The sequence below is a fragment of the Alternaria atra genome (genome assembly GCF_907166805.1).
Source record: "Alternaria atra isolate CS162 genome assembly, contig: 23, whole genome shotgun sequence".
Lineage (NCBI taxonomy): Eukaryota > Fungi > Ascomycota > Dothideomycetes > Pleosporales > Pleosporaceae > Alternaria > Alternaria atra.
The window spans coordinates 891,522-913,082 of NW_025091321.1; the positions used below are offsets into that span (position 1 = coordinate 891,522).

At 52.3% G+C, this 21,561-nt stretch overlaps 4 protein-coding genes across 4 annotated transcripts; 1 reads left to right on the forward strand and 3 right to left on the reverse strand.

The window, feature by feature from the left end:
• Positions 1-578: 578 nt before the first annotated feature.
• Positions 579-2,473, forward strand: ALTATR162_LOCUS3883 (uncharacterized protein; the record flags this gene model as incomplete). Its single annotated transcript, XM_043311493.1, has 2 exons — positions 579-772; positions 823-2,473. 2 exons carry the CDS (start codon positions 579-581, stop codon positions 2,471-2,473), a joined length of 1,845 nt encoding a protein of 614 aa, XP_043167428.1.
• A 1,539-nt stretch (positions 2,474-4,012) lies between these two features.
• ALTATR162_LOCUS3884 (uncharacterized protein) lies at positions 4,013-5,335 on the reverse strand (the record flags this gene model as incomplete). Its single annotated transcript, XM_043311494.1, has 4 exons — positions 4,013-4,544; positions 4,596-4,841; positions 4,906-5,091; positions 5,142-5,335. 4 exons carry the CDS (start codon positions 5,333-5,335, stop codon positions 4,013-4,015), a joined length of 1,158 nt encoding a protein of 385 aa, XP_043167429.1.
• A 1,554-nt stretch (positions 5,336-6,889) lies between these two features.
• ALTATR162_LOCUS3885 (uncharacterized protein) lies at positions 6,890-15,684 on the reverse strand (the record flags this gene model as incomplete). The annotated part of the gene is made up of 5 exons (XM_043311495.1): positions 6,890-10,600; positions 10,685-10,986; positions 11,456-12,586; positions 12,669-15,428; positions 15,477-15,684. The coding sequence occupies 5 exons, from the start codon at positions 15,682-15,684 to the stop codon at positions 6,890-6,892; spliced, it is 8,112 nt and encodes a 2,703-aa protein (XP_043167430.1).
• Positions 15,685-19,483: 3,799 nt separating this feature from the next.
• On the reverse strand, positions 19,484-20,662 carry ALTATR162_LOCUS3886 (uncharacterized protein; the record flags this gene model as incomplete). Its single annotated transcript, XM_043311496.1, has 1 exon — positions 19,484-20,662. One exon carries the CDS (start codon positions 20,660-20,662, stop codon positions 19,484-19,486), a length of 1,179 nt encoding a protein of 392 aa, XP_043167431.1.
• Positions 20,663-21,561: the final 899 nt, after the last annotated feature.

Here is a 21,561-nt window from a genome sequence, read left to right on the forward strand (position 1 = left end):
TACGACGCTAACCGCTGTGAGCGAGAGCGCGAAAGCGACACGCTTAGCAATCAAGGAACAAAGACAGTAGGCCAAGGGAACTGTCTGGATAGAATGGATCCCAAATCTGGGGATTGACATGCATGGTATGTCTAATGTCCGACTTGCATGTCTTACGCACGCTCTCTTGAAGTGTGGATCCTCGTCAATCTACGCTATCTTGACTACATAAACTAAGAACTAGGGGGCCGAAGGCTTGTATATCCCAGTCTCCGGCAGATCAACACAGCCGTTATGTGACAGTCAGCCAATGGTTGTTACTTTGTATTTCATCTAAAGGAACTAGCCGTCGTTTTGCGGCAAGGCCTGTCCTTTAGTGTCATGATCAACGGACGGCTTCATCCCCAGCATCTAGCACGTCTCGGGACGACGCACGATATTTCGACCGAGGACGAGAGCCATGATAAATCGAAATCCGGTTGTCCGGACCCACGCGTCCCATCTTTCTATCGCAGCATGCGTGTGCTACTTAAAGTCACTTGTGCGTCGCGCAGTTAAGCACCAGTTCAAACCCACGTGTGCCGCTTTCGACCATCATCATGTTGCTGTCGTCCCTCATCGCCAGTTTCGTTGCCTTATCGGGTACCGCTGCTGCACTACCTCAATCCCAGCCGTTTAGAGAGGTCTTGCGCAGGAGACAAGGTACTACAAGTAATGCTCTAGAGATTGATCTGGGCTATGGGATCTATCAAGGTTCCAGCAACACGAGTACTGGTATAAACACTTGGAGAGGGTACGTTCATCTCTCACCTTGAACAATCAATGCTGATATACTGCTTCAAGAATTCGCTTCGCTGCTCCACCAACCGGTGGCTTGCGCTGGCAACGACCCCAAACACCACCCGTAAATCGAACTTCCACCATCTCCGCAGATGCCTATGGGCCTCAATGCCCCCAAGTTGGCTTCAGTGGAATGTCGAACATGCAGTCGGGCGGCACAACACCGCAAACCTCAGAAGATTGCCTTTTCCTCAATGTCCAAAGCCCAGCCAACGCGACAGATCTCCCTGTTCTCGTATGGATCCATGGTGGCGGTTATGGCGCTGGCAATGGCCAGCAAGACTTTACTGACCTCCTTACGACTACTGGAAACAACTTCGTCGTCGTATCAATTCAGTACAGGCTGGGACCGTTTGGCTTTCTCGCATCTGACGAGGTAGTCCGGAAGGGTGTGGCGAATGCCGGAATCTTGGATCAGTTCTTCGCTCTCCAGTGGGTGCAGACATATGTTAGCCAATTTGGAGGTGACCCTTCAGCTGTCACCATATCCGGTGAAAGTGCTGGCGGTGGATCAGTCATGCTTCAAGATATGGCCTATGGTGGCTCATTGGGCGACTCTTTGTTCCGCAGCACCATCGCTGCATCACCCTATCTACCTAAGCAGTACGCTTACAACAGCTGGATTCCGACACAAAACTACTATGCCTTTGCTAATCGCGCTGGCTGCCCAATAGCCGCATACAGCAACGCATCCTCCACAATCTTCGATTGCTTGGTATCGCAAGATACGGAGACGCTACAGAATGCTTCTCAGGAAATGATGAACACTGCGACGTACGGAACGTGGGCTTTCTTGCCAGTGACTGACGGGGTGTTCATTCAAGACGGGCCAAGCAGCCAACTGCTCGAGAAGCGTGTGAACGGGCGAAATGCTTTGATCGGAAATAACGCCAACGAGGGACCTCTATTCGTACCTCAAGACATCACTTCCAATGACGACTTCCTCACCTGGCTTCGCAACAACTTGCCCGAATTCACCGACTCTGATATCGCGAAGGTTCTACGCTATTACCCAATTAGCAACACTGCAGACTCTTCTGACGCGGATGAGTTTGCGACGAATGGTGTTACTGGGCCTAGTGCGCTCGACCAAAGCTCGCTTGCTACAGGACAGCAGCAGCGCGCTAATAACCTTTACGCTGAACTGACTTTCGTATGCCCATCGTACTGGATGGCCGAAGCATACACCGGCGGTGAACGCTCCTCGTACAAGTACCAGTTCAGTCCTCTCCCTGCCACCCACGGTGGGGACTTGCAAGGGTACTTTGGACCGTTGGGCTCCGTGCCATACCTAAGCACCGACTTCCAGCGTGCTTTCATGAATATCTGGGGAAATTTTATCACTCAAGGCAACCCATCAATCTCTGCTTCCGTTGCAGCAGGCTCTTCTTCGTCTAACACTACTACAAATACCACTGCCGCGACCCAATGGCCAGCCTTCTCAGTCGCCGAACCGTATCAACTCGATCTCAACCAGACAGGTGGTGTCATGGCCGTTGGTTCGTCGGAAATCGGCTCACCGGTCAACACGACCTACTTCACTGGACCAGGTCTTATGAACAACTTTACACTTGTTGATGCGTACACTTGGGAGGCTGGACGCGGTATGAGATGCGACTTCTGGAGGAGCGTAGCCGACATCATCCCTGCATAAACTATGGGATCTAGAAGTGCAAGGGCAGCTGATGATTGCGCACATGTAAAGCCGGGTGGTACTTCATTCAGTATCCTGTTAATTCTTTAACCATATGTTGATGTCCGCTCATCTCCTCGTTTCCCCGCCAAGTCCCGCGTAGCCGTATCACGTATTCTAGATGACTATCTTTGCGATCCATCGTGTTTGCGCAGCTGAGTGCAAGGCTCTCTACTGGTCGCACAAAGATTTAATTCATACGGAAGTCAAAAGCTCCAGTGGAGCACAGCAGGGGCGTCGTGAAAGCAAGAATCCTACGAACGCAACCTACATTGTCTAGCATGGCTACCTGAATCTCATCTCTACATGTAATACCTGGTTGGCTACAACTCGGTGCCTCAACTTATCACTCAAACTCAATCAACTTACCTTGGACACTCAGTCGAATCAGAGAGTGACAAGATAACTTTACCCAGTCCACAAATATAATCATCATTGCTTCGACCACCCTGAGGCGAGTATCGTCTACTAGAGTGAAGTGCAAGTTTGCTAACAACGTTCATCATAGAAATCCGCAATCAAATCTACGAACATCGACTCGTCCAATGGCTAGGATTGAAGTACATGCCGCCTATCAGAGACGGTACAAACCAGAAGCTCTCAAGATACAGCGATACGGCTCTCGGATTGACTCATGCGTGTCGACAATTACACGACGAGTTTCAATCACTTCAGACAAAAGAGACTTATGTCCTCGTGAATCTCGAGGCTGTAAACTGATAGATCACTGACCTCATCCGGAACCGAGCAAGTACCAGTGGGCATTCGCTGATCAGGATACCACTTTCTTGTTCGACCATAAGCCTTCTGCCATTGGTTCCCTTGAAACATGCATTCCAGTTCGTGGACGTACGGCTCCAGCGCGTTGCTAAATTTGGCGTGGAATGTGAAGACGCCGAGTACGAGAAACATTATGTTTTGCCGCACTTGATCGATTCCATATTCTACCTCGGGCGGAGTGAAGTATGGCGCAACTATATTCATGATTCGATTACTAATATCACTATCAAGCATCACGAGTCTCTTTCTTGGACTATCGAGGTCAAAAAGATAGCTAAGGAAGATTGGATGCTTTGGGATACTGCGACACCGCAGGAGAGCTCGTGGAAGAAATTTCGGGCTACTAATACGATGTCGAAGATAAGGATTGGACTGGGTGGTATCATGAAGCCGAACGTCGTTGTGGCTTCCGACTGAGCATTTGGGCAAAGCAACGATAAAATCTGGCGTGAAGAAGGCATGTGGCTTTGCTAGGGTGAATGAAGGGACATTTATGATGCAGGTAGCATACTGTGGTTCCATATTCGTTGCGATCTAAACGTCGGTTGTGTGAAATATAGTCACAAAACATTTGCGTACAATTTTCGAACTGAACACATATTCAAGACAGAAGGATAGTTTTTAGACGCCATCATCAAGTATCGAAGCTCTTGGATCGTCCCATAAGACTTGAACTTGGAAATGGGTTCATCATCAAAAGTAAAGCACGCTAACTGCCCTTTACAGATAAACGTAGCACAGCGGCTCTCCATCTAATGTGCTCATCATATCCTCGTTGCTTATGGTTGGTAGATTAAGATAGTTCATCTGAATAGGGTCATCAAGCCTAGCATCTCTGCTAGGTGGCTGGTTGAAGATAGTGATCGTACCAGCGATGGACTTGGCTTGATTGAGGTGCAGCGCCTGCCAAAGCCACCATACGTGGTCGATCATAGCATGATGAAGGAAAAATGCAGGGTCGGTAGGGCTGCTGAAAACATCACCGGCATCGCCACCAATTGCGAAATGGCCTGCGGCATGCATACCGAGGAAGCCGTCAGGAAAGCGTCCCTGGAGCTCGTCTTGGAAGCGACCAATGTTCTTGGAGGCTGTTCCGAGGGTGACGTTGTAGAGGTTGTCCAAGGTCAACCAAGTGGAGGATGCGTAGGAGGTCAAATCCCTCTTTGCGCAGCGTGGGTTCCATGCAAGTGGTGATGATGACGCAGCCTCGCCGGCCATCGATGGAGAAACAGGGCCAAGATTGATTTGGAGACTGATATATTAGAAAGCTGCAAATTATGCATTGTTGAGATCTTGGGCTTACTTCCTGAATGGACCGTCCTTGATGCAGCCACCTCCTGCGCCGGAAGGTAGCGCAATAGTGCCTTTGCCACCCGCACTTCCGTTGTGCTTCACATAAAAACCATCCCCGCCCATGCTTGTTGCGGAGCCGTCGAAGACAGGGTGCTTAGTGAGGTTATCTGTATGGCTGAACCAGTTCCAGTACGGCTGGGAGCCTTTGTATCCGCACTCGTCTCTTAATGCCTTCTCGTAGCCGTGCACAAAGTACCTGCAGATGTGGAGTTATGAAGTCAGCATATGTCTCACATACATTTTGTAAAGTCATAACCTACCTGTGCCAACTCAAGAAGTTACCAGTTCCGTGGATCGTTAACGTCTGGTTGATGTGTTGTGCGACGAAGTCATCGTAGCGGGTTTTTGCGCCAGGTACTAGAAGCGGATCGGATTTGGATGGAGCGTCGAACATACACTGTACAGCATTGATATATGCTTTTCGCTCCTTCGCACTTATGAAAGCCCTGACCAATATGTTAGTTTTCTTACTTGTCTAGTGTGTCGGAAATCTTACCAATCTTTGCGAACGGTCGCGGTAAGAATAGAGCACCCCCCGCTCTTCTCAAGAGTACCATTCTTTTCTGCAGCCTTCAGGTTCTCAAGGGCCTGGTTTTGGAGATCCGAAAGCAGATCCCTCTTTTCGACCGCTAGGGATTGGACGGCACCGGCGAATGCCAGAACGGCAGTCGGGAGGCTACAGAAACGCATCATGAGCGTAACATTAAACTAACGAGGATAGCTGGACAAGACCCCCTGCGCTTAGCTGAGCGATGAGAAATTCCGTTTATGGTGGGGGGAATGCCTTCTAATATGCTTGACTGCCGACACCGTGCCGCTGAAAAGCATCTCGAAAGTCTACGCATGCAGAGACGGGGACCGAACACTTACAGCCAAAAGACCGCCACGACCTTTCTAGTGTGTAGCTAAGAATTTTTGGCTTTGGTTAGCACTAAACCTGGTGAGACTGTGCTATCCGGTGCAAAACCCAATTATCGTATAACCGAGTGGCCTGAGCCGGTGGGTATAATCTGCGAAACGCATGTTCTGGTACGAAGGCTTTGCAGATAGAACATGCGACGTGCGATCTCCGGTCTTCTAGTTTGTCCGTATCTGTGAGCATGCTGCACTGACATTTATCGTGGAAGGCTGATCGAGTAGTAAACAAGGACTCTAGTGATCCTTTGACATTTTCTTTGCTTCCCTTGGGATGGAGGACTCTCTTTGTGCGCAGCACACTACTAAAGGAGTGAGGCCCACCACTGCTAAGTGAGTGTTCGAAGGATCGACGCACGGGTGACGGGATTACGGACTTAGTACGATATTCAGCGCCCACACGTGGTACACGTGATTGGAGGATTCCATGTACCAACGCAGGTATCACGATTGCCGTGCGGGCCGAGGCGATGTATTTTCCATGTGTGGATGCTAATATATCGGTTTCCCGAATCCTATGGAGGTGGGTCACTCTATCGGAAAGGATTGTGGCTACATCTTACATCGCTCCATAGCGGCTTAGTGCTGCAGGTGCCCTGGTATCATGAATTACTGCTCGGCAGCCTTGTGCGCCAGCTGGATCGTGCATCGCGGCTCGAACGCCTCGGACGCCGCATCTCGTATGGGCAGGAGCTTGTGAGTATCCCCTACCTCAAAGACACGCACTGAACCATGACCACCGATAACAACATCTTCATCTGGATCATTACGATTCCTTATCACATGTTCCGTGGTCTTGGTTAAAGTTTTTGGAAAACCATTGCTACTTCATAAGCGTCTCTTGGCGTGTATCGACAGTATACGAGTCGATCTAAATGGCTTCGTTTCAGAACCCGCGAAGAGAGTGCCAACGCATCTTCAGAGTCCAAACATCGGCTGGCTCAATCATAGCATGATAATGCCGTCGAAATGGACTTCAGTAGATCAGAGGCATATCCCTTGAACAGGAAAGTGACAGCACGTTCCCTTCTGCATGGCAAGTCTCCATCTTGTACTAGTGAATGATCTTATGTATTGTGTTACCGCTGAAGCGAGTCGTATGTACTAAGTGCCTCTCGCGAGGTCTGTCAATTGATCTAAAGGAAAAAGACATACAGACATATTCATACAGATGCCCACCCATCTTATGCTGAGACCCAACGCCGACGCCCGGGTGATTAAGATGAAAGGAAATCCGTCAATGGTATAGAACAATTCCGCCCAATCTAAAACGCCTGTTGTCTGTCCCAAGAAGGACATTCCCAATTGTGAGTTCAAGGTACTGCAAACTCAAGTAATTCTCCTCTTCAACCCTCCAAACAACCCTTTAAGGCCGCTTGACTCTTCTTTCTTCTTCCTCCTGTCTCGTCGGTCAGTCTCGCCGCGTCTCGGCCTTGACCGCTCATCGCCATGGTCTCGAGCGCGGGGCCGATCAGACTCTACCCGACGACCGGATGGTCTCTCTTTTTCGACGATGGAGATACGGCGTGTCTTTGGGCGTTCTTCTGGCTTGGACATACGCCTGCTTCGACGACGCTCGCGTCTCTCCTCATCGGAGATTGAGAGTTCACCGACGACTGCAGCTGCGTCTTCGATCACTGGCGATCCAGCCTGCTCGACGGGTTCGGGCTCTGGCTCTGGCTCGTATTCGAAAGGCTCAGGAGGTGGAGGAGGTAGATCCTCAGGTGGCGGAGGCGGCGGCGGAAGAGAAATCCCTCCATCCCGCCCACCAGACATTTCGTGCTCGGGACGGCGCATATAACGTCGCTCCTCTTTCCATTTGTAGTAGTCAGCTTCTTCCTCTGCAGAAGCGAAGCGGCGTTGACTGTGAGAAGCACGCCGACTGCGGTGCATGCGCTCGGGACGTTCTCGGCTTTGGTCTGATGATTGGTCTCTGCTTGACGGCCGCTCGGCTTCCGGTTCTCTTCGCGATGACTTGGCAGGCGTCGTCTCTAGAGTATTTGCGCGAGCGCGAGTTGACCTGGACGGTTTCGAACTCGGTGGGGTCGGATCGGGCTTCGAGCGACCAAAGATGCCGCCAAAGAGGCTACCGCGCTTCACGTTTGGTGGAGTCTCTCGAGTACTCAAGCGTCTGCGCGGTGCACTACGAGGAGGGGTTTCGTCGCCGGTGGGCTGTAATGGAGGCGGGGGTGAAGCATTGTCGTCATCTTCCTCTGCTGCTCGTCGAGCAGCATCGCGAGAAAGTTCAACAAGCTCGTCCTTCGGCTTCAAACCGGCCGCTTTGGCTGCTTCTCGCTCCGCCCTCTTCTGACGCCGCAACCTCCGTGCCTCTTCTTCTTCGCGCGCAGCCTGTTCAATCTTCTCTTGCTCCAAGCGCCTCGCCTCCTTCTCAGCCTCGTGTCGTTGCCGCCTCTTCTCATGTCGAAGACGTCTCTCCTCTTCTTCCATTGCAATCCTCTTCTCCTCTTTCAGCTTCTTACGTTCCTCCATTGCTCTCATAAGCTCTTCTTCGGCACGTCTGACCGCACGACGTCGCTCACGATGCTCCAACTTTCTCGCTTCCTCCTCAGCCTTCAGGCGGGCAGCGTCTGCTGCAGCAAGCCGCTCTCTCTCAGCCCTCTCAGCTCGCCGCACTTCACGTCGTTTCTGTCTTTCGGCTTCTTCGTCGACTTCCTCAGCAGGTTGGCGCTTGCTGTACCTCTCTTCACCCCTAGCTTCTCGATGGCGTGAGCGGTATTCTGGATATGCCTTCTCATATGCCTTCTCTCTGTCGCTGCCACTACTCGGTTTCTCGGCCTCGCGGAGTCTTTCTCTTCTTCGCTCAGCTTCGCGCTCAGTCATACTGTCACGCCGTCTTGTTCTTGGCACATCAGGGACGGCCGAAATTGGCATTGTTGGTCGTTCCCTAGTGCTAGCACCACTTTCACGTCTACGGCTAGACTGGTGTTGACTCTCGCGACGGGAGTGCGAATATCGGCGACGAGTCTTCTCACGGCTGGGAGTATCAGCTGATGGGTCGTCCTCCACTGCAAAATCGCGCTCCTTGACCATATGATCATCAGTGGTATCGACCAATGCAGCAACAACGGCAGGTGGTGGCGGCGGAGGTGCGCTCGGACTTTCACCAATATCGAGGGACCTATCCGCTACAATTTCTTCCGTCTCCGCCTCTGGGTCTGGTGCCGACACATCCCTTGCACCATCGTCCTCCACCACAACTTCGGCTGTAGCATCTGGCTCTGGTTGAGCGGGTTCCTCGGCTTCTTTTGTTAGCTCTGGCGCCACTGTCGCCTCAGCTAGTTCCACGGGCTCCTCCGGAATTGGTTCAGCTGGTGGCTCGGACTCTTCAACGGTAGCTGTAGAGTCGGGTTCTGGCTGCTCTTCAACAGGGGCTTCTTCGGGTGGTGCCTGTGGCTGTTCTTCCTCGGGCTCAGCAGAAGGCGCTGGTGCCGGCTCTTCGTCGTCGTTGAGTTCTTCAGCTACTTGGTCTGGTTCTGGGCCGGAAGGTGGGTCATGAACGGCTGCGGCAGCTTCTTCGACAATATCGTCTTCTACCACTAGTTCAGCAGGCTCGGCAGGTGCCTCTACTACCTCTGCTGCAGCCTCTTCAGGTGGTGTATCATCTGCTGGCGCTGGCTCCGGTGAGGCTTGTGCTTCCTCCGCCTCGGCATCCTTCTCTTGGCTTACCTCAACTGCTGATGGTTCATGATCCTCCACAGCATCTTCAGAACCATCATCTGAACTGGCCTCCTCAGCAGGCGAATCTGGTGCGTCCTCAACAGGAGATGCTGGCTGAATATCGACCGATTCCTCTACAGGTGCAGGGTCGACGGGTTCGTCCTCCTCGGCTACATCAGGCTCAGCTTCAGGGGCTTCATCTGGCGTCGCCGCCGGTTCTTGCGTATCGTCGACCTCGTCAGCCGACGCCTCGTCAGTGTTGTCTATATCAGCATCTGGTTCTACTGGCTCCGCTTCAGGTTCCTCTGCGACTGCTTCCGCTGTCTCTGTTTCGGTGGGCTGTTCCGCCTCTTGCTCAGTCGTTGGTGCATCTCCCGCTTCAGATGCTTGCTCCTCGGCATTAGCGGCCTCCTCGATCATTGAATCTTCAGCTTCCGGTACGCCATCGTCTGTTTCTTCCGTGTCGATTGAAGCCTGAGTAACATCGTTCTCGGCGTCAACAAGGTCCTCCGGTGGTGAGATCGACTCTCCCATCTCGCTCTGACTGTCAGATCCGCTCACCAGAGAGGCTTTATGAGCCTCATCCTCCTGGGAGGCCTCTTCTTCTACTCCTGGTGCATCAGCCGGCTCGGGCACTTCCATAGCTGCTGCTACCTCTTCTTCAGGCCCAGTGGACCCTTCTGTTGATACCAAGGAGTCGTCATTGGCTGACTCTTCTTGGATAACAGCACCAGCATCATCATCGCCGGCCTGTTCTTCCTCTAAAACCGTTTCGAGAGCGGGATCAGATGGGTCGTCGACCTCCGATGCTGGGGACTCCGCCTCTGGGATAATCTCAGATGTTGCGACATTTACTTCGAGCGATAACCCTGGAGGCGTTTCCGTGACTGGGGCGGATTCTACTGATGGCTCCTGACTCTCGGCAGCTTCTTCATCGTCAGGGTTCGCGGCATCTTCCACCGACACCGTACTCTGTTCCTCTTCATGGCCTTTTGAGGAAAGCTCCGAAGCAGACTCGTCATCTGAGCCAGCATCGTCATCAACAATTGACTGGCCCTCCGGCGGCGCATCAGGCTCGGTAACAGCGACAGCAGCATCCTCACTCGGCGGAACATCTTCGGCATTGGCTGTTTCATCTTGAGCGGGTGCCGAGTCAGGCGTGTCGTCGGCTTGTGGAACTTCGGATGCCGGAGGCGCAGCAGATACCTCAGACGAAGACCAGTTATCATCTTCGGACTCAGACCCAGACTCACTTCCCGCATCGGAATCCTGCTCTTTCGCTGACCCATCATCCGGCAATGGTCCAGTGTTCGCGTCCATTGAAACCTCCGAATTCTGATCGGACTCAACGTCCTCGGGAACCTATAAGAGGTTAGCATACTTTATTGAACGAAGAACAGACAAATGTGTAAGTCATCTCAAAATCGACCACATCTTCATACGTACCACTTCCGGCGCTTTCTTGGTCGGCATGTCTGGTGGAGAGTAGGGTTCGGCTTCTGCTAGCGCAATGTTTGCTACTACAACATCATGATCGGTCGTTTGAGGATTATCTTGAACAACAGTTGAATCGCCCACGGCGTCTTCCGTATGGTTCTCTTCAATCGCTGGTTGTTCAATCGGCGTCTCAACGTCAGCTTCTTTGGAGACAGGGTCTGGGCTGACTTCGCTTGTCGCGTCAGCCGGGATGCTTGCGCATGGTTCGTTCAAATTATCGTCAAGGTTGGGTAGAGCTGCTTCAGTCTCGGCTGCACCAGGTCAGCCGCTGTGGTACATGACCACTTTCGAGAGGGGAGAAATGTCGCTGGTGTGCAAGCAGAAGTACAATCACGAAAAAAAAAGAAGACGAGATTCAGATATGACGGGGATGTCGGGAGCCAAATCACAAGCGGCAGGGCTAGCGCGGAGCAAAACCACGCATCTTGCAACGTCGACAAATTGCGACGCATGTATCGCAGCCCGAATTTCATGGCGACATACAAACTTCCACGTGACGATAAGCTAGTCGCAGCGGTGGCAGAAAGTCCGCAGAATGTGCTGGCAGGTGGGCCAAAGGAAAATATGGGGCGTCCAATGGGGCATTCCCACCGCTGCTTGCTAGCCCGATTCGCCGCCTAAATGGCGCGCTATCGTGGAAACGTGCGTAATTGAGCCAGCGAAAAGAAGTGCATGTACAACATAAAGATGTGAAACACAAAAAACATAGCATATACGTACCTGTGCATGCATCTGGATTCTCCACGTCATCGGGTGTAGCCGAGACTATGACTTGCTCGCTGTCCTTGGCAGCCTCGCCATTCACCGCCGGCTCCAACTCAGCGGCCGGCGATTCGTGTACAGTCGCATCCTCTGGTGCGTCCGTGCCCGAATCGCTGATGGTGTTCTCCTCTGATGCATCTGGTTGGCTGATACTTGTGTCGGGTTCTTGTGGTGTAGGCACATTGTCAGCTGTGTCGACGACATCCTGACTACCAGTAGTGGGCTTTGCATCTCCAGTATCGTCTTGACTAGGCGAATCAACTTCGACTTGGATTGGCTCTTGATCGATTGCGGTTTCATGAGCTTCAGAGACCGTCTCTGGTGGCTCACATAGCTCTGCTGTTGGGTCAGAGGTTGAGGGCTCCTCATCTTGTGTCTCGTCTGGGCCTCGTTGCGTAGCATCGTTCTGCTCCGACGCCTCTGGTTCAAGAGTCGTATATGTGTCGCCGGCAGGCTGCTCGTCCTCAACGACGACATCGGTAGGCGGAACAGAGGCTGCAGTGTCGATCTGCTGAACCTGCTCTACGACCTCGGGTTCCTGCTGATCTGTTGGCTTCTCTGTTTCTGGTGTAGGCTCAGATGTATCTTGAGCGATGCTGTCGTCTTCAAAGTCTTGGTGCTCAGAAGGGTTGGTGTCGCTCTCACCAGCCTGCGATGAAGCATCATCGTCAATTTCCCAGTCGGAGATACCTATATCGCTGACATCGTTTTCATCTTTCTCCCAATCGGAAATATCTTGCATAGTGTCTGCGGTCGCCATGTCCTCATCGTTTGCTACAGTCTCCGCTGTCACGACTTCGAGAGGTGCAATGATTGCCTTATCATCTGGCTCATTGTTGGCACCTTCAGTATCAGCGGTGCCTTCGGTCGCTACAACAGGCTCGCCTTGTGCTACATCAGCCATGACTTCGGTTGTTTGGGTGTCCTCAGGTGAAGGTGTCGGTACGTCGTCCTCAGTCGACTGAGAAGCACTTGAAGAATCCGCTTCTTGTGGCGCTGTTGTAGACTCGCTAGCGTCGTCGGCTGGAGTAGGTACGGGTGCGTTTACTGTGACTGAAGTTTCAGTCGTGTCATCGGCTTGCAACTCATCTGTGATGTTGTCAGCATTGATTACAATCTCACATGGTTCGGTGTCGCCCGTGACTTGACGGTAAGCGAGAAGTGAACTTACCCGTGGTATCAGCACACGACTTATCTGACTCAGCGACATCTGTCAGCGGCTTGGCCTCCGGTTCTCCAGCATCTACAACTTCAACTTCGTCATCCTTCTCAGTCGCCGGCAGGTCGTCGGATGTGACAGTCTCAGGCTCCGGAGCTTCTTCAGTAGTGGGAAGTTCTAGGGAAGAATCTTCAACAGCCGAGGGTTGAGACCCATCAGATTCTCCTTCATTCAAAGTATTTTGAGGTGCAGCATCGACCTGTTCTGCTGCTGGTGAGGTCTCAACCGGAGGCTCTTGATCCGCTGCAGGAGATGTTTCGACATCTTGCTTCTCGTCGGCTAAAGGCTGTTCTTGGGCAACACTCTGTTCTGGCTCTGGTTCAGCAGTAACTTCTACTACCTCAGCCTGAGAAGACTCATTAGGTGGTATGTCTTCAGCAGCAGGTATGTCTTCAGCAGCAGGTGTCTCAGCTGTGGGTGCCTCCTCAACAGTAGGCAATTCGTCGGAAGTAGCTATCGCTTCAGCGGCAATAGTCGCCTCACTGGCTGGTGTCTCTTCAGTAGCAGGTGACTCGTCGACAATGATTTCTTCTTCAGTCTTTGGTAGTTCTTCAGGTGCAGAAGTCTCTTCAACAGTCGGTGTGTCCTCTGTGGCAGGAGTGTCTTCGGGTGCCGGTGAGTCTTCAATAGCTGGGGTGTCGTCAGTGGCGGGGCTGTCTGTAGAGGATGGTGTCTCCTCTGCAGCAGCTGTGTCTGGAGCATCGGGCATATTGTCAGCCTGAGAAGCTTCTTCTCCGGCAGCGGCTGTCTCCTCAACAGCCGGTGCCACTTCAATCGAGGACGGTTTCTCGGTAACGGGGGTATCTTCAGTATCTGAAGTATCTCCGGAGGGGGATGGTTCCTCAGTAGTGGCCGACTCTGCAGGAGCAGTCGTCTCATCAACAGCAGGTACTTCTTCAGTCGGAGCTTGTTCGTCTGCAAACGTCGTCTCTTCTCCAGAGGGTGCCGTTTCGGCAGTGGTTGTCTGTTCAACCGCAGGTGGTTCGTCTACGACACCCGCCTCCTCAACAGCGGACGTCTCTTCGGTAGCTGGCGGATCGTTAGCTGCCGGTGTTTCTTCCGGAGCAGGAGGTTGTTCTTCGACAGCCGGCGCCTCTTCCACAGCAGAGGGTGGTTCTTCAACTACGGCTGAGTCCTCAGTGGTAGGTGTATCCTCCACTGCAGGCAGGCTGGCTTCCTCTTCCGCGATGACAGGTTCTTCCGCGACGACAGGTTCTTCTGCTGGCTCTGGTGTCGCTTCAACAGAGCTATCCGCTTCGGCTGGCTTCACTTCGTCTGAAGATGCTATTTCTGGCACGACCACGTCTCCGCTGTCTGTTGAAGCTTGTTCTTGTCCGGATTCCGCTTCGCTGGATGGTTGTGGCTCATCGCTTGTGGCATCCAAAGCTTCTACAGGTGGCTCTGGTGTAGAAGCTGGTTCTTCGGGAGCCGCATCCATTGCCGGCTCTTCCGAGGAGGAAGGGGTATCTTCGGTGACGGGATCGGTCGCGGCAGTCTCCTCTGTTACGGGCTCAGTAGCACTAGCATCTTCAATAGCGGCGACAGGAACGTCAGGCTGTGGTGCTGCATCACCAGATGGCTCAGGAGTATCTACGGGCGTTTCTGCCGACAATGGTTCGGCATCAGCAGCGGGTTCGGCAACGATGGGCACGTTATCTTCAGCCGGAGGGCTGTCCGTGACTGCTTTATCTTGTGCCTCCATAGTGTCCTCGCCGATAGCGACCTCTTCTACCACGGCTAGAGTATCATTCGGCGGTGGTGGTGGGGGTACGGTCTCGCTCACGATCGATTCTGAAGCGTCTTCGGTGGGTTCCTCGATTATGACGCTTTCGGATACGTCTGAAGGGGGTGCATCTCCATCAATAATTACGACCGACCCATCATCACCTGGTGGTGGACTTCCATCATTACTAGATTTCTTCCCTCTTGACTTCCTACCATCCGCTTTGCTGGATATCAGTTTCTCACTTGCCAATGCTGAGAGCAACGAACCCCTGCGCTCCTTTTTGATGATGCTGATTGGGGTCATAACCTTCTTCTTTTCCTCCTTCGGCGGCGACGGAGGGGGAACGGATATCGAGGGCTTCCTGGGACGAACAAACGCGGTGGCCTTGCCTTTACCAAACGCCAATTGTTTCTTCTTTTTTGCGGCGTCTGGGTCTTTCGTGTCAGAGGCAAAGTGGACAAACTTTTCGGTTGGGGATTTCGGGGGCTCTTGAGCGGCCTGCTCGGACTCACCACTCTTCTCACTCTCAACGACTACAGGCTCAGGTGTTGCATCCACGGGTGGCGCTGGTGGCGGAGGCGGCACAGGCTCACTAGGGAGTACTGGCGAAACCTCTGGTGCTGGTGGCCCTGCTTCAGGTGCGGCAGGTTCAACCTCCACCGGTACTTGTGAAGCCGGCGGAGGCGGCAGTACTTCGACGTTCGTGGCATCGCTTGGTCCCGGAGGTTCATCTTTGACGTCCTCGGTCACGACTTCGGCTGCCACAACATCATCTCCACTACTGGAGACAGCCTCTGCTTGTTGCGTTGGTGGGTCTTCGGGTATAGTTTCTGCGGGGACTGTTGCTAAAGGTGTATCTGTAGTTACTGAAGGTTCCCCTGGGGGAGGCACTTCTGGTATGGCAGAAGATGTGACCTCTACTGGTGTGGCTTCTGACACAGCTAGTGGCTCTGAGGCATCTGGTGCCGTCGAAGCGCTTCCTGATTCTACAGTGGTCAATTGGACATGTTAGACATAGCATATTCCAAGCATACCTGCTTGCTCATCATTGCTACCCTTATCATCAATCACGTGCGCAATGCCCGTGTAAGAGAATTTCGGAGTAGGTGCAACTACGCGGCGGTAGACAGGCTGAGTCTGTGGTTGGGTCGCGGTAGCATAGAAGTTCTTGCCAGTGTTTGTGCTGGCGCTGGCGTATGGGTTTGCCCATGGCGATATCGAGACATTGTCGAACTGGCGCATGGTGGATCAAACAAAGTCAATGCGGTGTTCTGGAATCCAGATGTTCGATAAGTTGTGATACACGCTATAGATGTTTTCTTCGTTCCATAGCTGATGATAACAAACAGTAGGTATGCAATGGCGACATGAGACGTGGGGTGCGAGCATTGATTGCGGAGAGACGAATGAGAAACGGGTCAGTCTAGACGGAAAGCACAGAGGGTGGAGGTGTGCAACGTGCGTGGCTTCAATCGGCCAAAGCTAGACGCAGCGCTGAGATCAGACGAAAGAGAGGTGCAGGACAACTGTCACAAGACATGATGCGAGAAATCGTAAGGAGATGCCTCGCACTGTGGGCGTAATGGTTCGGTAGGCCTCAGATTGGCATACCCGCATACTCCCGCAGGCTCACGCTGAGAAGGCGAGTTTGGCCTGTATGTCTAATTGGTCCACGTAGAGAAACGCAGTTCGTTCAGGTTGATAGAGTTGGAAACTCGGAAGGTGGGGTTTTCGCTGCGATGGCTTTTCGATCATTGGCTCGATGGCGCTCTAGCTTGCAGTTGTGTCGCCAGCGCGGATCGTGGTGTAGCGTTGGATCAACGGCCAAATTTGCGGCACCGGAAGGCCTGAGAGCGTAAAGTGCGGCAAAGCATCAATTAGCAAGGTCCGCCCTTCTAACAGCTTTCTCGACACGCAAAGGAGGGTCGGTGATGCAGGGGCACGCATGGGCACGCATGGGAGAGTCATGGCTAAGATGGAAAAAGTGAGGTGGTTGATGGATTGAGTGACGTGGCGTGGGCTAGGTACAACCTAAGTCGGGTCGGGCCTCATGAATCAGTCGCTTAGTGGCGTCTCTTTCCTGCTCCCCGGCGACGTGGGACACTCACAAAGAAGACACCCTCCTGACCCCACCTTCAAAACCCTTAGTACAGCAAAGCAAAAGCATCTCGGTATGGAGGGGCATCCGGTGACGTCGACTCTAGTTGCAGCGCCAGATTGCGATGCTGCGACTAACTCCCCTCGTTACGTCCAATCTACGACCATGAGCATTGGTGACGTGCATCCAGTCGACGATAGGTGGAATCAATTATGCAGCGGCTATCGAGGATTTTCGAAAAGGCGAGAGGGGTGAGGAGGACTACCCAATGTGGCGGGCGAATCTATTGTCAGTACGTGTTCGCAGTTCATGCTCAATGCCCAATCAACATAGATGAGTTGATTGCCTGCGCTGCAGGCGAGCATGTCGTCAGATGGGCTCATGTAAGCAGACCATCTAGAGATGAGGTTGAATCACGTGTGTGGCTTAGTTAGGGTCAGGAAATCATTCCGATGCTAACTAGAATCGAGTTTCGCTATCTGAATACAGCCCGGAGTACTCTACCCCATCATGTGTTCACCACGGCCTAGCTGTTTAACTTGATAACATCTTGGGGCGGTCCGTATTCTCCTATCGACAAGCTCCTCATGATCTTTTCAATCTCAGAATAGTCATGCCACTCAATCACCTCGGCTTTCTTCTTCGTCTCCGCTGTCCTAGCCCGTCTCATGGCCTCAGCCCACACCCGATTTACCTCTACATCCATCTTGCAAAGTCCACATTGCTTCTTTCCCCTATGCTTCTTCTTTTTACTCTGCATCATCGTGATATGAACATCAAACGTCGACCAAACGCCCTGCTCAAATGTGTTCCACGTAACGAGGTTCATAGTTGGAGCTGAGGTTGATGAAGCAGAGGTTAGCGTTATGGAAGGGCACTTTTCGAAACAGTCGATGTTCTGCAACAATATAGTCGGAGGGCTTCCTTTTTCGGGGTATGCGTCAGCTTTGAACGGTGATGTGCAAAGTCTTGTCGGATTAAGTGTCTTTATCAAGTGGAGAGCTTCGCACCATTCTTGTTTATTTTCGGAGCCGCAGCGTTGCCAAACTTTCTGTAATTTCGTGGCGCTGATGGTGGGTATGGTCCAACGTGAGTTTGTTATGCTTGGTCGGAGTGGGTGTGTTCTTGGTGACGACGAAGGAGATGGAGAGCAGACCAAACATCTGTCTTGGTCTTTTGAGTCGGAGTAGGAACATGCCCAGCATGGAGTGGTGCCGGAAGACATGGCGCTCGCTTCGATGTGATGTGTGTGGTGAGATGGGTTATGTGAAGGTAGAGTATACAGTGTTGGAAAGGGAAGAGCAGAAAAGAAGAGACACCCAAATTACACTGCGGGTGTCTATCATGGCTGATATATTCCGCTTCACAGGTTTGTTGGTATACCAAGTGTTGTGTGGCGCCGAGATTGATATGGAAAGAGCAAACCATGGTTCTAGCAAGATACGTAACCAAGCACGGCAACACCTTTACTCCAGCCGGTATGCTGCACTGAAGTCCACGAAAATCTGGAACCAGCTTACAAGTTTCGGGAGCGCTTGAAGAGAATAACAGTTGCAAAGAACTCGATGTTCCCGTACTCATTGTCATCACTCTTTCCCAATCACGTTCCTGGTGCGCCACCCTCCATGACCCACGCTATTCGAGACGGGAAGGCGCACCAGGCGACAAATTCCTGCAAGTCTGAAGTCTCGTTCTTTCACTCCCCTCAGCTCAGACGTATAGTGCCTTTCCGTTACTGTTCTTCCATCGTCGCTCCCGCTGCTAGAAGATGACGACCATTCCACCCGTAACACAAGATGGCGCACAATTGACCAAGCCAGGTGGGTACTCACCTACACGGCTCGACTGCACCTGCCATGCTATCGGTCTTGTGATTACAATGGATGGTATCTAATGACTGCAGCGGATTGGGCTCTACACATGGTCACCGCATCCCTACAATTCTCTTGTTCGAGCGACGCGCCAGTCTCTTCATACACCACGCCTGATGCCGGTCGCCTCGATGTGCTGAATGTACTCAATTGGTATGAGGCTCACGACGAGTATGAATGGCCCGATTTCAATAAGCTCGGCCTCGATTTTGCCCAGACGATGCGATTTCGACGCGCTCTTGTGAATGATGTCTTTGTCGCACTCTGAAAGGTTGGTGTCATCAAAATCCCTACTGAACCTGGTGTACTTGGATCGCCACAGAGCTCTACAGGTAAGAGAAAGGTTGGCGCGAATGGTGAGTGTCGCACATCTACACCCAGCTATCGATATACTGACGAAGAGGGTAGTGGGCATGCGCATATCTGAGCGCAAACGCCACTGTAGGGACAGTTCAGACACCGAGATTGCGCCCGAGGAAGAAGCAATTTATTTCAAGACAGATAGTTTTCTCGCCAACAGCATGCGGTCACTGATCAACTACACAGGATTGTCTGTTGATGTATACACTTCTGGCCTTGAGCAAGATGAGCGTGTTTCTGAGGAAGGTCTCGCTAACATCGTTCGAGATGCTGTGGTCGAAGCCTGGTGTAGTGACCTTGAAACGTGCTGCTGCTGCTGCTCAACTGCTATCTGCAAGAACAATATCCCGAAGAAGATCCAGAGCGTCGAGCCCAGAGCTAGGAACAAGTAGCGGCGGCACCAATGGCAAGCAATCAGGTGGCATAAGGCCACCTATTAGCTGAGCTACTGGACATGGAGAGTAGCAGACATAAGGCATGAATCTGATCATGTTTGTGAAACTACAAACATCGATATTACAACGAAAACAAAGAAGCCATAAGGTATTGGCAATGAGTAGAATGAACAAGCGAGCACTTACACATATACGTACGTACACAATACAACGCATCATGATTTTCTTCCATATTGGTTTCCAAATTACCGTGTTGCAGTATCAGGTGGGGTATAATTCGTCAATCATATCATCATAAATGTCCTTTGACATCGTGTTCATAGTAGCACCCAGTCCACAGCCACCGTCCATTTCTCCTCTCCGACATCAACATCCCACATAGGCGCGCGGATGCCAACTACACTCCCCGCCTTGACGAGCACACCTCCTGAGGCTCTAGCACCGCCTTGACCAGCTAGCATGATTCTGGTTGGGCCATCTTCGCCACCTGTACACCCTGCTCTCGAAGCATTATACATGCCAGGTTCGGCGTCACCTCGTGCGAAGACAACGCTACCCGCATAGCACTCTACCTCATCTTCTTTATGCGTTTCATCTCCACCCCTCGATAAGCTCGACACCCGAATCCGCAACTTGACGCCATCCTCCTTATCACGACCCCAAACCACACCACCCCTATCCTGCGCCGCGAAGCCTGTATTCGCCGTTTCTATGATCCAGCTGGTCACTGTCGAGGCTAGACCGTTGTGTACGTATTTGCCGTTCTTTCGTGTAGGAGAGAAGATCTCGGGGAGTGGCCGAGAGGGTTTCGGTGGTGAGGTAGGTAGTGCGGGGAGTATGAAGTGTGGGCGTTGCGGAGCAGCTGCTGGGGTGGAAGTCACCGCTGCGATACTGGGGAAGGGTGCAGGTGTTCGTGGCGGTGGGACTTTGAAGCGGTGCGTCGTTGCATTAGATACGGGAACAGGTGTAGAGGGCTCAGACGGTCGTTGGAGCGATGGGGAGCTTGCTGGAGATATACGGCGACGCTTGTTCGTTTGGACTGATTCGAAGAGCATCTCATCTTCTTGGTTTTCCTCCCGTTCTATCCAAGGGCCCAGCTGCGCGTCCCCACCTTCGATGGATTGCATGACAACCTCACTATTCTCATTCTGCGCTTCTGATTGGCTTGATTGAGATGGTTCTTCTATGCTTTCTACCCGCTCAAACTTCCTTGGTGGCTTCGTAAGCGCCGTGAAGTGGGTGAATGTATCTTCTTGCGCATCATCGCGCCCCTCTTTGATGACTTGATTTGTCTGTCGTGGCGGCGCAAGTACGAAGCGTTTCGCAGGCGTCAGTCTCTTGAACTCTAGCTCAGGCTTCTGTTGCGCTCTTTTTATAGGGCCTGGTGTCTGTATAGCGAGAGCACTGCGCAGGCCGGATTGGGGTTTCTTAGACTTCTGGGTCGAGTGTGGATTGGGTGCTAGGAAGCGGTGCGGGGAGGGCGTATGGGTAGGCATCGTATGGAAAACATGGATGATTGCGGCAGCTCTGATATGGCAAATAGGTGGTGTTGAGTGTAACTATCGTGGACGGAAGCATGGCCGTGGTGGCGAGGCTGGCCATTGCCAACGCCAGCGCAAGCGCGATGCAGTCGCGAAAACGCGGGAGCGCGCGGTCACGGGATAGAAACGTCACATGTGCATTGCGTTCATAGTGGGCGCTTCCAGGAATTCTTTACATCTCATAATCGTTCTTCGTCCCTCGGCAACAGTACCGACTGTGTGAAAGCTTGCGCCGTATTTTGTTTCTGTAAAATAACGTGATGCTCTCAACGTACCTCTAGGGCTTACGACGCAGCTGCGTGGGTGGCCGCAGTGTCATCCGTGGCTCACATGTCAGGATCAAAACAAATAGATGGATTCTACAACCTCGGAAGTCTGCATAGATAAGCTTTACCGCGCTTAGTTGTCTTCTGGATGGCAATTCTTGCTCAAGGATATATTGCATCCAAGCTTCGATAAAATCCCACGCGCAATCTCCACAAAACATGACAATCCAAGGATCTTTCTTGAGAGCGAACTGATCGGGGTGTTGATGTTGGGCGGCAATTCGCAATCCGGTGATACCAGCCATCTTTCGCAGACCTGATTTGGGTCTGTGGGATCGCAATGGGGTGATCTCACGATTGGCGCCGGGTGATCAACGGTACCCTGGCTTACCCTTGGTCTCCATAGGAACATCCGCCGAACCTAGCACAGAAGAATCAAATAGACGCATGGACTACGAGCAGCACAGAGATGCAGCGCATGGAACAACCAGGTCGGGAACGTGTGAGATTTTAGCAGACATGTTTTGTTTGGAGATGCATGGTTGAGCGTGGAGTGAAGATGATATAATCGGACAGCTATAGGGTCTT